A 17,854-nucleotide genomic window follows, 5' to 3' on the forward strand; every position below is an offset into this window, starting at 1 on the left:
TAAAGTGTACAATTAAACATTTTTTCTTTAGTATACCCATAGAGTTCTGCAACTAACACCACAATCAATTTTAGAACATTTTAATCACCTAAAAAATAAACCCCATTCCAGTTTCCCAATCCCACCAGTCCCTGGCAACCACTAATCTCCTTTTCTTCTCTATGAATTTGCCTGTTTTGGACATTTGAGATAAATGGACTCAACATATGTGACTTTTAGTGTCTGGTTTCTTTCACTTAGCAGAATGTTTTCTATGTTTAGCCATGCTGTAACATTCCTTTTTATGGTTTAATAATGTTACAGTATATTAATATAGCACAATTTGTTTATCCATTCATCAGTTGACAGACATTTGGGGTGTTTCTATTTTTTTTGGCTGTTGTAAATAGTGCTGCTATAAACACTCATGTACAAGTTTTGTTTGAATATCTGCTTCCAATTCTTTTAGGCATTTATGTCAGAGAATTGTTGGATAATGGTAATTTTATGTTTAATTTTTTTTTACTTATTGGTTTTAGAGAGAGAAGAAGGGGGAGAAAAAGAAAGAGAAACACATCAATTTGTTGTTCCACTTATTTATGCATTCATTGGTTAATACTTGTATGTGCCCTGACTGGGTACTGAAACCACAACCTTGGCAGATTGGGACGATGCTCTAACCAACTGAGCTACCTGGCTAGGGATATGTTTAGTTTTTGAGGAATCACCAAACTGTTTCCCATAGTGACTATACCATTTTACATTCCCATCAGCAATGTATGAGGTTTGCAATTTCTCTGCATCCTTGCCAATGCTTGGTATTTCCCTTTGGACTTTATTTTTAAAAATATGGTCAACCTAGTGAGTGTGAAGTGGTGCTTCTCACTGATTTTGATTTCCATTCCAGTAATGATTAATGATGCTGAACATCTTTTCCGTGTTTATTTGGAGAAATGTCTACCCAAGTCCTTTGCCCATTTTTAAATTGATTTTTCTTTTTGTTGTTAAGTGTAATTGGTTTTTTGTTTGTTTGTTTTTAAATATATTTTTATTGATTTCAGAGAGGAAGGAAGAGGGAGAGAGAGATAGAAACATCCATGATGAGAGAGAATCATGTATCGGCTGCCTCCTGCAAGTCCCCCACTGGGGATCAAGCCCACAACCTGGGCATGTGCCCTTGACCGGAATCGAACCTGGGACCTTTCAGTTCACAGGCCGATGCTCTATCCACTGAGCCAAACTGGCTAGGGCAAGTGTAATTGTATTTTAATGTATTACTTTATGTTACATATTATTCTATATGCAACATATCTATAATAATAAAAGCATAATAGGCTAATTAGACTGGACATCCTTCCGGATGACCTTCTGGATGAAGCTGGGGCTGCGAGGGGAGCCCGGGTCCTGGGTGCCTGCTGGCAGCTGGAGGGAAGCCCAGGTTCTGGGTGCCTGCTGTGGCCGGAGGGAAGCCCCGGTCCCAGGTACCAGAGGGAAGCTGGTGCCGGAGGCTGGAGGAAGGAAGGCCTACGCTTGCACGAATTTTGTGCATTGGGCCTCTAGTAGTATATAACATATTATATATATGAATATAAATGCCTTATCAGATATATGATTTGCAAATATTTTCTCCCATTCTGTGAGTTATATTTTGACTCTCTTTTTTTCCCTTTGTTAATCCTCACCTGAGGATATTTTTTCCATTGTTTTTTAGAGAGAGTAGATGGAATGGATGGAGAGGGAGAGAGAGAGACACACACATCAACTGTTTGCCTCCCGCACATGCCCCGACTCTGGCCAGGGATCGAACCTGCAACCCAGGTATGTGCCCTTGACCAGGAATTAAACCCATGACCCTTTGGTGCCTGGGCCAATGCTCTAACCACTGAGCATAAAGGTCAGGGCTTGACTCTCTTAATAGTGCTTTTTGATGTATACAATTTTTCAATTTTGATGAAGTCTAATTAGTCTATTTTCCCTTTTATTGCTTCTATGTACTTTTGGTGTTATATCTAAGAAGGCTTTGCCTATCCTGCTCATGAAGATTCACTCCTAAAGTTTCTTTTAGCTCTTTTTTTTATTTTTGAAAGATTTTTGGAGAGGAAGGGAGAGGGAGAGAGAGAAACATTGATGTAAGAGTGAAACACCCAATGGCTATCTCCTGCACGCCCCCCAATGGGGATCCCAGCTCACCACCTGGGCATGGGCCCTTACCAAGAATCCAACTGGTAACCTTTCGGTGCATGGGACAACGCCCAACCAACTGAGCCACACTGGCCACGGTTATACTTTTAGCTTTTATATTGAGGCCTTTGTGAGATCATTTTTGTGTATCCTGTGAAAGGGTCCAACTGCTGTTCGTTTGCATGTGGATATCTAGTTATCCTAGGACCATTTGTCAAAAAGAGCATTTCTTCCCCCATTGAATTGTCTTGGAACCATTGTTGCAGATCAAGTGACTGTCTATGTGAGTGTAAGCATTATTTAAAAAAAAAAAAGAAAGAAAAAGAAAATCCAAAAGCGAATAGAGCCTAGAAATCCTTTCACTACAGAAACTGGCTAAACTGTGGCTCAGCCTTGAGGAACTAGGTCTTGCTAACCTGACAGTTTTACCCAACTAGCTGAGTAAATTGCAATACACACAGGCCGCTGAAATTTTTCTTCTCCCACGGACTCTATAGAACATCCTAAAAATGACTAAGAATTACTTCTTGGAACTTGGTCTTATGCAGAAATAATCTGAAAGACCAATCCAACAATCTTTCTTCTGGATACTCACATTATTTGTCTATAAGACTTGAATTTTAGAGAATTAATTACCTCCTACCCAAAGTTTTTGGTTCCTACAATTTTTGTAGATGGTGTAGACTGAATATTTGAGCCCCTCAAAAGTCCTATGTTAAAATCTATTCCGCCAATCTGATGGTATTTGAAGATGGGGCTTTTGGGAGGCGATTGAGTAGAGCCCTCGCAGATGGGACTAGTGCTCTTATAAGAGACCTTAAGAGAGCTCCCTTGCTCCCGCCATGTGAGGACACATGTAGAAGATATGAACCAGGCACAGGCCCTCACCAGACACCAAAACTGCTGGTGCCTTGATCTTGGACTTCTTAAACTCCAGGACTCTGAGAAAGAAATTTCTGTTGTTTTTAAGCCACCCAGTTTATGGCATTTTTGTTATACCAATCCGAATGGATGATGATAGTAGGCAAGAGTGAGCTGGCCGACTTTATTTTGGTAAATAAAAGGACTACTTTTGAGTTTCTTTCCACTGTGGATGTCATAAAATGTAAAAGAGCTTAGTAAAATGGAAAGCACTTAAAAATGTCAGCTATATTGCTGAATTGAGTACATAAACCTGCATTTATATCTAGGAGCTTTAGGTAAAACCACCATCTCATTCAGTCAGTTTACATATAAAAAAAGAGAAGCCCAGAGAAGGAAAATTACTCGCCCAATAACACACAGCTGGTTTGTAGCAGAGCTAAAACCTGAACACACATTTCATGACTCCTGGACCACAGCTCTTTCCATCATCATGTACTTTCCTCACTTTCTTTTCTCTAGTCTTGATTTTTTCACATTCATCCTTCCTTCCACTGCCAGCAGTAATCTGTCTAAAATGCAAATATGGACTTTTAGTTATAGTGCTAGTGACATTTTCACTTCCCTCTCTTCCCTCAAACTTTATTGAAAACAACAACAAAAGAAACAAGTTATGTAGCATCAACTTCGATGAAGCAAAAACACCCCTGTATCAGAAAACCATAAAACATGAAACATTCCTGCCTAATCCTGTGAAATCTGCCCCAGAAAGAGGGGCATACCACTGGCCAGCATATGTTCTACCTCGAACTGTCAGCAGAGTTTGAAAATCCCTCAAAATCAAGCCTCCCCATTCTCAAAGGCACCCAGTGATCTTTGATTAGCATCATGTGAATCAGAGACAATATGGTCATGGAGAAGCATACTTTGAAGAAGAATCATGTTGATAAGCTATTTCTAGGATTTACATCGAGCCTGTTGCCTGAGAAGAGTACCAAGAGATGTACACGACAATACATAAAAAATAAAGATGCCTCCACAATAAAGGAAGGGGAAGGCTTTGTCTTACTGCTGAAGACATTCAGCAGAAGCTTCAGATGGCCCAGCTCGAATCCTTACATCCTCCTCAGCCCCTCCAGCACCATTCTTACGTAGGTAGCTGGCCTACTCAAACATGAGAAACCACCCAGAGAGAACCAACAGGGGACATCCCCTATCCATGATAATTTCAAAAACAATAGAAAAAAAAAAAGTTAGGAGAAAAAAAACATAAGCAAAATGCAGATGAAAAACCTATTATAATTTCAAACTATTTTCTAGGGTATCAGAATTACCAGCAGCCTGATATCTTTTAAAAAGTTAGAAGAAGAAGAAGAAGAAGAAGAAGAAGAAGAAGAAGAAGAAGAAGAAGAAGAAGAAGAAGAAGAAGAAGAAGAGGAGAAGGAGGAGGAAGAGGAGGAGGAGGAGGAGGAGGAGGAGGAGGAGGAGGAGGAGGAGGAGGAGGAGGAGGATGAGGAGGAAGAAGAAGAAGAAAAAGAAGAAGAACAAGAAGAAGAACAAGAAGAAGAAGAAGAAGAAGAAGAAGAAGAAGAAGAAGAAGAAGAAGAAGAAGAAGAAGAAAAAGAAGAAAAAGAAGGAGAAGAAGGGATTTTTAAGGGTTTCAAAAAGAGGTTTTTACATAACAGAAATGGAAGTTAGTGCAGTTTGGTAAATAAGCAAGAAAAAAATAAACAACTATTCAAAATAAAGTGAGAGATATAATGGAAATGTTGAAGAGATGTAAAAATTGAAAAGAACATTGATATATAGGTCATAGAAGAGAATAGTTATGCAATACAAAGAAGATCCAACACCTCCCTCTCTAAAGTCAACACATAATTAGTGTTTCTAAAGAAAAGGACAAGGCAAATGGTTAGAAAGATATGATGGAGTCTACAGATTGAAAGACCTATGTCCTAGGAAAAACTGATTTGGAACAATCAACACTAAATATTAACATGATATAGTTCTGGAACTTTCAAGGATAATCCAGATAGAAAATATTTTGTACCAGGGGAAAAATATCAGAATCTTCACAACAACACAATGAAGAAATGTCTACAGAGGAAAAGGAAGTATAACCTGATAATTTTATAACCACCCAAAGTGTCCTCTAAGTATAATAGATATTCTTAAAACGTACGAAAATACAAAATGTGCTGCTTTTCAAAAACATACTGGCTGATGACTTGCTGTCATGTCAGGAGTGAATCCAAAAAATGAATTGAGGAATGAACAGATTGTGGTAAAACAGACTGATTGGACCATGCGGTTAAACACAGGATTAAGATTAAACAGTATGGTAACTATGGTTTTTGAAAAAACTGTCATAAACCTCGACAAAGAAAAAGTAATAATATAATGGGAATTTGGGGAGAAGCGTTTTTGGGAAAAAGTTTAGGTATACTTACTTCCTCTATGCAGTTAGTAGAAACATGGGTTAAAAACCCTACCATCACCACCACCACCAACAACCAAAAATCTCAGTAACTTGCCCTGGCTGGTTTGGCTCAATGGATAGAGCGTCGGCCTGAAGACTGAGGGGTCCCAGGTTCGATGCCAGTCGGGGGCACACTCCTGGGTTGCGGGCTCAATCCCCAGTGGGGTCGTGCCGGAGGCAGCCTATCAATGATTCTCTCTCATCATTGATGTTTCTGTCTCTCTCTTCTCCCTTCCTCTCTGAAATCAATAAAAATATTAAAAAAAAAATCTCAGTAACTACAATCTCCAAACATTTCACACTCTTCTTAATTTTGGACAGATATTTTTGGAATTAATCCATTGTAGTTGAATTAGATAAAAACATTTATCTGAAGTTTATTTCAAGTTAAAGTCCATTTCTTTTCAAGTAATATTCAATTTCATTCAAACCACAGCAACTATGGAATTATTTTCATTTTTCTAAAACTATAATAATAAAAGCATAATCTACTAATTAGACCAGACGATGTGCCAAATGAAGCTGGTGCTGCGAGGGAAGCCCAGGTCTTGGGTGCCTGCCAGCGGCCGGAGGGAAGCCCGGGTCCCGGGTGCCAGAGGGAAGCCGGTGCCGGCAGCTGGGAGAAGAAAGGCCTACTCTTGCACAAATTTTGTGCATTGGGCCTCTAGTAATTATATACCCATCTATCTTTCTGTCTGCAGATATGCATAGAAAGAAGGCTAGCACTGACTATTGACAACGGTTATTTCCAAGTGTATCGAGATGATTTTTACTTTCTTTTTATTTTTTACAAGCATGCATTATTAAAAATACTTTACGTACACAAATCTGACCATCTTGCTCCTTTGTTCAATGTCTCTTAATTAAAAAACATTTAGCCCTGGCTGGTGTGGCTCAGTTGTTGGAATGTCCTCCTGTGCACTGAAACGTTGCTGGTTCGATCCCTGGTTGGGGCACATACCAGGTTGTAGGCTTGGTCCCCTGTCTGGGAAGTAGTTGATCAATGCTGGTCTCTCACATGGATGTTTCTCTCTCTCCCTCTCTAAAGTCAACAGAAATATATAAAAAAATGTATAGTCAAAAACTTATATCCACACAAGATTCTGCCCATAGATGTTTACTTATCATTTTTTATCCTTACCCGAGCATATTTTTTCCATTGATTTTTAGAGATAGTGGAAGGGAGGGGGAGAGACAGAGAGAAACAGCGATGTGAGAGAGACACATTGATTGGTTGCCTCCTGCGTGTGCCCTGACCAGGGCTGGGGATCAAACCTGCAATTCAGGTACATGTCCTTGACCTGAATCGAATCTGGGATCCTTCAGTCCTCGGGCCAACGCTCTATCCACTGAGCCACACCAGCTAGGGCTGCCCACAGATGTTTACACTAGCTGTATTCCTAACTGCCAAAACTTGGAAGCAAACAAGATGTCCTTTGGTAGATACATAGGTAAATAAACTGTGGTACATGATTCAGCACTAAAAAGAAATGACTTACCAAGCCATAAAAAGACATAGAGGAACCTTAAATGCATATTACTAAGTGAAAGAAGCCAATCTGTATGATTCCAACTATATGACATTCAGAAAAGGGCAAAACTATAGAGACAATAAAAAGATCAGTGGTTGCCAGGGGCTGGGCAGTGAAGGATGAATAGGCAGAGCACCGAGAACTTTCAGGGCAGTGAAAATACTCTGTATATTATAATGATGAATACATATCATTATACATTTGTTAAAACCCATAGAATATACCACACAAAGAATAAACCTTAATTTAAACTACAGATTTTGGGTGATTATAATGTAACAAATGTCCCATTCTGGTGGAGGAGGCGGACAATGGGGGAGGCTACGCCTGTGTGGGGGTAAGATTTACAGGGCAAACCTTTGTATCTTACTCTCAATTTTGCTGTGAGCCTAAAACTGCTCTAAAAAATAGTCTTTAAATTTTTTTAAATGCTAAAAAATATACACTTAGAAACATATTGAAAAATAAAGCTAATAAAACTTTTGTATTACAACTAATGAATGCTCTTTCTCAAAACTATGGAAACACAGAAAAGTGCAAAGAAGAAAGTATATATTGCTTTTTAAAACTCAATATTATATTATGGACACTTTCCTGGATTATTAATCATGCACAGGAAACTATGAATTGTGGTCTAATGGGCTGGACCATTGCTATATAATTAATTGTCTACTGTTACATTTAGTTGCTATCAATTTTTTGTTATTATAAATAGTACTGTAATGAATATCTCAGTACAGTCACCTTGAACCCTATTTTTGTGGTATTTGCAACCATTTTCAAGGAGTAGTATCAGCCCCACCTGCATGCTTGGTCAAGGCCACCCCTCGTAGCCCCACTTTACGTCTTTTACGTTGACTCCCCCGTCATGCTACTGAAAGGCCCAGCCTCCCTTCAGTCCCGGAGTATCTGCCTTTGAAGAGGTACTGAAGCAGCTTTCAGTTTCCACATAATAGTTCCAAATCAGCTGGGCCCATTCAGTCTCCTCCCTGGTTTCTTTTCTAGGAAACATTCTTGTCCACTGCACCTCATGGGAGGATGGGAGCCCTGCCTTGTTCCTGCCAACTGGGACTGGCACTGTGCCCTTGAGCTTTGGCTGAGTCACTCCGTGTATTTGGAGAAGGGAATTGCAGGAGGCTCTATTTTCATCTCTACAGTGAGGACGCTGGGTCAGATCCACTTTGGCAGCCAGTACATGGTCTTTTTGCTTTCTGTACAGGGAAAGCTCTTCTGGGCCCCCAAAGGAGAGGGGGGCTTAATTACCAATGTAAACCCAACAGCCCCAGACTGCCTTGTGGCTTCTCTTTCACTATATGATTTGCAGGAATTTATTGGAAAACACAAAGACTTCCAGGAACTGCTAGTAAGCCAGCCAGCCTCATTTATGTTTACTGGAATCTATTTCCTTGTTCAGCTAAAATTAGTCTATAAAAGACTTGTTAAGACAAGCACTGGGAAAAAGGAGATTTTTAATGTGTTGAAACCTTATGACAATGTTGCCAAACATACAGAATGGCAAAATAAAGAGACGTAAAAAAAAATCCTTCCAAACTGAAATATTAATTTAGAACTTTCTAATGAGTTAAAAATAAGTATGCAAATCAGGAATCTAGACTGTTTTATTTAATTAAAGAATTTGAAAACAATTTCATGTGTCTTAAAAAATGGTTTGCTAATCACCATTTCTGAGTGAATGAAGGAAAAGTGATGGAAGAAGCTTGAGATGCATAGGCATCCATTCAAGTTCTTCAAGATCACACATTTACATGCTGGCCACAGGAAGAAAGCTTAGGTATAAGTGGAGCCATTCATTTATTCAACAGACATGTGCTGAGAAACTACTATGTATCAAGGTTTAGAGAGAGGTTGGAGATACAGGAAGAAAAAATATAGAGGGGCTCCTGGCATAGAGTGAAAATTCGTGTGCAGGTTAGGATGTAATAGTACAATGAGAATATAATGAAAGTTTCCAAGAAAATCTGGGCAAAACAGGATGGTGCCAGAATCTAAGGAAATCTTTGAACTGAGGAGGTTTGAGTATGAATAGGAGTTGGCTAGAGACAAGGTAAGGGGTGTGGATAAGTGAGGAAGCATGTGAGAGGCAGGGACCAGCACAGGCAAAGGTGTGCACACGTAAGAAAGCATGGTACCTTTGAGGCCCAGCTTAAATAGGAGGCCAGAGATGCAGAGGAGACACAGATGGGGGTACTGGGCAGTCCTACCTATTTTTGTTATGGGAATGGATGTGATGTAGGTAAAACAGGGCTGGGTGACGGGTTGAGCAGGGAGACTGTGATCAGACCACAAACAGCTCGAGACCTTGCAAGTTTTGCCAAACAATAGGTCACTGGGCCCAGAGTACTTTAGTGGTCCTGGATTATAATAGGGGGATCTGTGTTTTTTTTTTATTCCGTCACAATCAGGCCTCTCTCGAATCCCCTCCATTTCTAGTCAGAATACTTTGGGGCAGTATATCTGATCCTTTTCCCACTCATCCGCCAGAAGGAGGCCCATGAGAAGACCACAGTGTCTATAAAAAGGCTTAAAGGAATATAATTTTTTCAAAGGACTCTATTCTGTTTTGAATTTACCAAATCAAGTATCAAAATATACACAGATTTATTTCTAACTTAGCATTGACTTGTATGGATAGAAGCTGAGTAGAGAGAGAATATTTTATTAGATATGTGGGGTAGTCTTAAAAAATGTGTATACATATATATATATACTAGAGGCCCGGTGCACAACATTTGTGCACCCAGAGGGTGGAGGGTCCCTCAGCCCAGCCTGCACCCTTTCACAGTCTGGGAGCCCTCGGGGGATGTCTAACTGATGGAAGTAAGCCGTCAGTTGGACATCCTTAGCGCTGCCATGGAGGTGGGTCGCTGTGCTTACCAGCCATCAGCCCAGCTTGTGGCTGAGCAGCACTCGCACTGTGGGAGCACACTCACCACTAGGAGGCAGCTCCTGCATTGAATGTCTGCCCCCTGGTGGTCAGTGCACGTCATAGCGACCGGTCTATTTGCATATTACCCTTTTATTATATAGGAGATATATATATATATATATATATATATATATATATATATACACACACACACATACATACATACATATGTGTGTGTGTGTGTGTGTGTGTGTGTGTGTCATAAAGGCTTCCTTAAAAAAGGAATTAAATAAAATGAAAGTGTTCCTCTTTAAAGCCCCAATTAAGTAGCAGCTATTTTAAGGTATGTATCCTTTTAGAGATTATCTATGTATACAAAATATGTGGGTGCTTTTCGTTTTCTTTGAAATATAAATAATTCTATGGATTTATATTAAGAAGCACAAATCCAACAAATGAGTACTAAATCCACAGGTTGCATTTTCCAATCATATACAATTCCCAAATGTCTCAGGGACCATCTCTAATTGCCCTCCTAGCCTGGCTTTCGGCGTCGCAGAGAAACAGCCTTGCACAAACGCAGCAGTGGCGACTGCCAGGCCAGCACCTACTATTCAGCTCCTGTACCTTGACCTGTTCTGCCTTTTCTTCAACATCTATTACAGTGCCTTACCCATTCCAGGCATTGAATATGTACTATTACCAACATGCATTTCAGTATCATATGACTCATTAAATTAACAGAACCCACAGATATTAAGAAACTGGGAAGAATTACTGAAAGTATCCATTTAGGTGTCTAAAGATTGAAATTATGCCTTCTTTTCTTGAGAACTGAATTTTCCCCCTCTTTAAGAAATTAGATAAAGGGTTTACTTGGTAGGCTTCTCGAGCTAAATGTCTCCTAGAAATCCAGCAATGAAGTTCAGAACAATGGAAGAAAAACTGACCATGCACAATGTCATTAAATGGACTCAGACATACATTGGTCTTCAAGTGCAGTAACAAAGTGGTGGTCTACTTTCCCGTAGAAAGTCAGGAATCAATTCCATCTTCCTTTCTGTTTTTGAATTCTAGCACTGCCATTTATTAACATCTGAGGGGTCTCTTTAAAAATTTTTTTTAAGATATATTTTTATTGATTTCAGAGAGGAAGGGAGAGGGAGAGATAGAAACATCAATGATGAGAGAGAATCATTGATCGGCACCTCTTGCACACCCAACACTGGGGATCGAGCCTGCAACCTGGGCATGTGCCCTGTCTGGGAATCAAATCTTGACCTCCTGGTTCATAGGTCAATGCTCAACCACTGAGCCATGCCGGCAAGGCGAGGAATCTTTTTTTTTTTTTTTTAAATGTTTTTATTGATTTTAGAGAGAGAGGAAGGGAGATGGCGATAGAAACATCGATTGGCTGCCTCCTGCATGCCCCTACTGGGGATCGTGCCTGCAACCCAGGCATGTGCCCTGATCAGGAATTGAATAGGTGACCTCTTGGTGCACAGGACAATGCTCAACCAACTGAGCCACACTGGCCAGGCCTCAGAGGATTCTCTTAATATCTATGAGCTTTAGTTTCTTTGAGTGAAATAAAAAAGGGTAATAAACCTTTCTTGCACAATTAGTGGAAGAATTACATGAGATGGCCTTTGTCAGGCATGAAGTGGGCATAAAATATAGTGGTTGAAGCATAGGCTCTGGAGCCAAACTTCTTCAATTCAAATGCCAGCTCCACCACTTATGCTGGATGACAATGGGCAAATTACTCAATCTCTCACTGTTCCTCAGTTTCTTGTCTATAGCATCACACAAGTAATTGTATTACTTTAAGCATTAAGATCATGTATTTAGTATGGTTTTGGGTACTGACAATGATGGTTGAATAGATATTTGCTGTCATTATTATGACTATAGGCCCTCCATAAAACTTTCCTTTCTCTTCTTACCCTTCATTCTTCTCTTTACCTCATCTAAATCACCTGAAATAAAATTCTAAAGCTCTGCCTTTTCTGGATTATGAAGTTAGAGACTGAAGGACTAAAGGTTGCATGTTGCTAGGAACTGACTGCATCCTCCCTAAATCCATCTGTTGAAGCATTAACCCCCAATGTGACCGTATTTGGTGATAGGGTCTTTAGGAAGTAATTCACGTTAAGTGAGGTCATAATGGTAGAACCCTAATCCTATAGGACTGGTGGCCTAAGAAGAGAAAGAGAAATTTCTCTCCTCTCTCTGCTTCCATGTGAGCATACGGTAAGAGGACGGCCACCAGCAAGCTAAGAAGCAAATCCTCTCCAGAGCCCACCCATCTGGGCCACGATCTGGGACCTCCAGCCTCCAGAACTCTGAGACCATACATGGCTGTTGTTGAAGCCACCCTACTGGTATTTTCCTATGGGAGCCTGAGCAGACTAAGATACATGGCTTCTTTGCATCTTCAAACTGGCTTCTTGAAAATTTATTTTTAACAAGTTTACTACACCTCTACAGTAGCATTTCAACAAGTAGGGAATGTTGCTGAAGCTGCATGATCTTCAGGATACAGAAAACATGTAAAAAATGACGACATGATGAGAGTGAAGAACTTGATAACCGATCTGAGATCTTTGGTTTGACTACAGTTCTCACAGCTCAGATCTAACCCTCCAAAAACATCTTGCGTTGCTGGGCCACTGCAGACACTGCACAGGCAGAAATCTGTGCGCAAATGGGGTGCCTGAGCAGAGAAGCCCATCAATATTACCATGAATATTAACAGTGAGAAAACAAATCACAACATATAACCACAGTGTAAAAGGGAAGTATGTCATCTTTGAAAACAAGTGAGCAATGATTTATTTCACAAATTGACTCAAAACCATGTATCTTCCAAGGGTCGCTGAGGAAGAAGTTTAGGAACAGAGATTAAGCAACTTCCCCACGTGGCACAGTTAATACCTGATGAGGCTGGGGTTTAGTCCCAGCAGCCTGGCTCTAGGTTTGTGCTTCTAAAAGCATTACAAAATCCACAGGCATCGACAGAGAAGTTCCCCCACGACGATCCCAATAGTTTGCCCGGAGCCAAGTAAAACTGAGAATAAATCGAAACTTTTCCCTTATCTCTTTGTAAGGCACTGATGTGAACAGGAGCTCCCACCTCGCCCAATCTAACACAGTGAGCATCACTCCCCAACGGCATTTAACTTGATAAAGAATATATTTCATAAGCAGCAGCTAATATAGTGAAACACTAGTTGTGTTCTCCATCAAATCTTTAATACAGATGAATTACCTGCTGTCAATAATCATTACATTGGTGGGTGGAATCCCCAACACATCACAGCTCTGCAAAAGTTCTTTCTTACGAATCTCCCCTTGATTGTAGTAATTCCCTGAGGATGACAAATACACAATGGAAGATTTAACAGAGATTTATGGGTTCACTCATTCTTACCTCATCTTGTCCCTCATAGGATTTAAGCTACCTGAAAAATTTGTGGTTATGATGAAAAGCTGAAGAAAATACAACATTAAGATTATAATCAGAGGAGGAACCAAGATGGTGGCATGTAAACACCTGAATTTGCTGTCTCACACAACCACATCAAAACTACAACTAAAAGAAAAAACGGATATCATCCAGAACCACGGGAAAGCTGGCTGAGAGAAAGTTCTACAACAAGAAGGAAAGAGAAAAGCACATGTAGACTGGTAGGAGGTGCAGAGGTGCAGAGGTGCGGAAGAGCGAAGGTACGGAGGCGCGCGGAAACGGGCTGGCAGGGAAACAGAAACTAGATAAAATATTTACATCAGTTTAAGAACTTAATGGAAAGAATTTGATACATAACTGATGGAGGGTTTGAGGGTCAAACAGGGAACAGCGAAGTGACCCAAAGATTAGCAACAGCAGGAAGTGACACCAACGCTAGGTTGGAGAGATAGAAGGAGGAGGCAGTGTTACTGGAGCCCAAAGGCCTGGGGGTCCCCAAAAGAACTGAAACTGAAAGAGCTAAACCCTCTTCCTTTAGAATATATCCACAGAACCCAGTTGGAGAAATCATGATTTAACAATGAAACTAGAATAAAAAAGGGGGCAAATTACCTGAATAGACATTTCTCCAAAGAGGAACAGATGGCCAATAAGCATGTGAAAAGATGCTCAGTGTCATTAGTCATCAGGGAAATGCAAGCAGAACCACAATGAGATATCTTTTTATACCCACTAGCACAGTTATAGTATAAAAAAAGCCACACAAAATAACCAAATGTTAAATTATAAGTGTAGGTGAGGATGTGGAGAAATTAGAACCCTCACGCACTGCTTGTGGGAACATAAAATAGTACAACTGCTGTGGAAGGGCTGGTGACGCCTCAAAAATGTAAAAATCGAAGTATCAAACAAATCAGCAATTCTCCTAGGTATATACACAAAAGAACTGTACACAGGGATTCAAACAGATACTTGTATACCCATGTTCATAGCAGCATTATTCACAATAGCTGAAAAATGGAAACAATCCAAATATCCATAAACAGATGAATGGATAAGCAAATGTGGTATATACATACAATGGGGTATTATTCAGCCTTAAAAAGGAATAAAATTCTGCCCTGGCTGGTGTGACTCAGTGGTTAAGAGCATTGGCCTGTGCACTGAAGGTTCATGGGTTCACTTCCTGGTCAAGGGTACATCCCTGGGTTGCGGGTTTGATCCCTGGCCTTGGTTAGGGTGTGTGCAGGAAGCAACCGATCGATGTGTCTTTCTTACATTGATGTTTCTCTCTCCTCTGTCTCTCTCCCCCTCCCTCCTTCCTTTCCACTCTCTCTGAAAAGCAATGGAAAAAATATCCTTGGGTGAGGATTAATAACACCAACAAAAAGGAATAAAGTTCTGATATATCCTTCAAACTTTGAAATCATGCTAATTAAAATACGCGGGATATAAGAGGACAATTATTCTATGATTCCACTAATATGAAGTATTTAGAATAGTCAATTTCATAGATACAGAACATAGAATAGTGGTTGCCAGGGGTTGGGGAGAGGAAGAAATGGGAGTTATTAATAGGTGGAATTCTGTTTGGGATGATGAAAAAGTTCTGAAAATAGATAGTGGAGATGGTTATACAATATTGTGAATGTACTTAATGCCACTCATTGAATTGAATACTTAAAAATGACTAAAATGGTAAATTTTGTTATGTATAATTTACCACAATAAAAATATTTTAAAAATTGGATTTGCATTGAATAAAAATATTTCAATTATGAGTTATCACTGTAAAACAAAGTTATGCCTTTGAAATTGGCAAAATAATTTTTGAAAGATCATTAAAAAATACTGAGCATATATCTATGCAGCCAAGATTAAGAAACACTGCCACATGCTATTATCAACCAATATACCTGTACTTGTAAGTATGTATTTTTTAATTATTCCCAAAAGGAGTACATTAATATTGACCTTTAGTAAAGGAAATATGACTTTTCATTAGTTTCTCTGATCTATGACCATGGATAGTCATTAACAAGGCTAACCATAATGGAAACTGTGTTTTTCTGAATATGACAGGCATATTTGTACCAGATGGAATGAGACGTATGCACTGCATAAAAACAGTGTTCAACTCACTGCAACAAGCAGTTATAACAAGTATTTCCAATACTAAGCTCTTCAAAATTCATTACATTTTGTTGATTATTCCCATTCTATACTTCTATCAGGTTAGTCCTATTGCATTTCCTTTCTTTCATTATTTTTTTAATCTTCACCCGAGGATATTTTTCCATTGATTCTTTAGAGTAGAAGAGAGAGGGAAAGACAGACAGAAACATCGATGTGAAACACATCAATTGGTTGCCTCCTGCGCAAGCCCTGACCATGGCCCGTCTGGAGAGGAGCCTGCAACCAAGGTATATGCCCTTTACTGGAATCAAACCTGGAATCCTTTGGTCTGTAGGCCAACGCTCTATCCACTGAGCCAAAACGGCTCCTTTCTTTCTTTTAAAAAAAATGTTTTTATTGATTTGAGAGAGAGAGAAACACTGATGAGAGAGAACTATCAATCGGCTGCCTCCTGCACGCCCCCTAATGGGGATTGAGCCCACAACCCGGGTATGTGTCCTGACAGGGAATGGAACAAGTAACCTCATGATGTTACCCAACCAACTGAGCCACGCTGGCCAGGGCTGCATTTTTTTTTTTTTTCCACACTTGCTTCTTTCCCTTTTTCACTGTTCACAGACAACCTTTGTCACTGTAGAATTTTCTTTGGTCTCTGATATGATCTCTTCCCTGTTTATTAACATTTCTTTTATGGCTTCTCATAGATTAAGCAAGTCCTTTATTTTTGCACTTAAAAGTCTTAACTCATTGAGTAAATAAAAACTTTGAAAAGAGTGTAACATTCTTCAATTAAGTAAATAAATACTCAGCAGGACATAAATATTTTTAGGAACACATACACTATATTGGGTTCAAAATAGGGGATGTATATAAGATTACCTGACATATAAATTCTAAGCTTACTTATAAGAAAGCTAAGTAAATATATACTTAAAAATATATAATCTCTCTATATAAAAGCCTAATATGCAAATTGTCCCCTCAGGAGTTCGACCGGGAGTTTGATTGCTTGCTATGATGTGCACTGACCACCAGGGGGTGGCGCGGAACCCAGGAAGGCCCCTGCTGGCAGCTGGCAGCCGGCAGCGGGGGAAGGAAGGCCCTAGCAGACAGTCAGAAGGCCCCAATCAGCCCTGATCGCCAGCCAGACCTAGGGACACTATTGGTGCATGAATTTTGTGCACCAGGCCTCTAGTCCTATCTAATAAAAAGGTAATATGCAAATTGATCATCACTCCAACACACAAGATGCCCACCCCCATGTGGTCAAAGATGGCCACCTCCAAGTGGACACAAGATGGCTGCCACAAGATGGCCGGTAGGGGAGGGCAGTTGCGGGGGAACAGGCCTGTAGGGGAGGGCAGTTGGGGGTGACCAGGCTGGCAGGGGAGGGTAGTTAGGGGCGACCAGGCCTGCAGGGGAGGACACTTAGGGGCGACCAGGCCTGCAGGGGAGGGCAGTTAGGGGCGGCCAGGCCTGCAGGGGAGGACAGTTAGGGGTGACCAGGCTGGCAAGGGAGGGCAGTTAGGGGCAATCGGGCTGGCAGGGGAGCAGTTAGGCGTTGATCAGCCTGGAAGGGGAGTGGTTAGGGGGTGATCAGGCTGGCAGGCAGGCAGGCGAGCAGTTGGGAGCCAGCAGTCCTGGATTGTGAGAGGGATGTCTGACTGCCCGTTTAGGCCTGGTGGGACATCCCTCGAGGGGTCCCAGATTGGAGAAGGTACAGGCTGGGCTCAGGGACACCCTCCCCACCCCCGTGCATGAATTTTGTGCACCAGGCCTCTAGTATTCTTATAAATAGTTAACCTACCATCAACATCAACATTTATGAATAGGTATTGTTTTCAGTTAATCACTGGTTCCCTATGCATTCTTTGGTTGGCATTATCATATCGAAATCCTATTAACCTAAACCTTAGAGAAAAGTGCCTAAGTATGTATATACATGTATATTTACAAAATAGGACCATAGAATGTAACCTTTGAGTCATGTTGTAAAGCTTCATAGCTCCCTTAAACATAATTTATATTTTTAAATATTACTAATTTATTCCATTCTTTTTTGGGGAGGGGGTTAATCCTCACCCTGTGGATATTTTTTCAATTGATTTTTAGAGAAAGTGGAAGGGTGGGAGGGGGAGAGGAGAGATAAACATTGATGTGAGAGAGACATTAACTGATTGCCTCCTGCATGCTCCCCGACAGGGGCCGGGGATCAAACCTGCAACCAGGTACTTGTCCTTGACTGGAAATCAAACCCAATACCCTTTGGTCCACAGGCCAATGCTCTAACCACTGAACCAAATAGGCCAGGGGTAATTTATTCCATTCTT

At 40.5% G+C, this 17,854-nt stretch overlaps 1 protein-coding gene across 2 annotated transcripts in view; it reads right to left on the reverse strand.

Annotated features, from left to right (window-relative positions):
• PIGL (phosphatidylinositol glycan anchor biosynthesis class L) overlaps positions 1 to 17,854 on the reverse strand; it is a 65,191-nt gene that overhangs the window by 35,053 nt on the left and 12,284 nt on the right. For both annotated transcript variants that reach the window (XM_079797276.1, XM_079797277.1), the window contains exon 2: positions 13,191 to 13,290. In XM_079797276.1, coding sequence (XP_079653402.1) covers positions 13,191 to 13,290 — 100 coding nt within the window. The remainder of the gene's footprint in view (positions 1 to 13,190; positions 13,291 to 17,854) is intronic.

The sequence above is a fragment of the Cnephaeus nilssonii genome (genome assembly GCF_951640355.1).
Source record: "Cnephaeus nilssonii genome assembly, chromosome: 19".
In the NCBI taxonomy this organism is placed as follows: Eukaryota; Metazoa; Chordata; class Mammalia; order Chiroptera; family Vespertilionidae; genus Cnephaeus; species Cnephaeus nilssonii.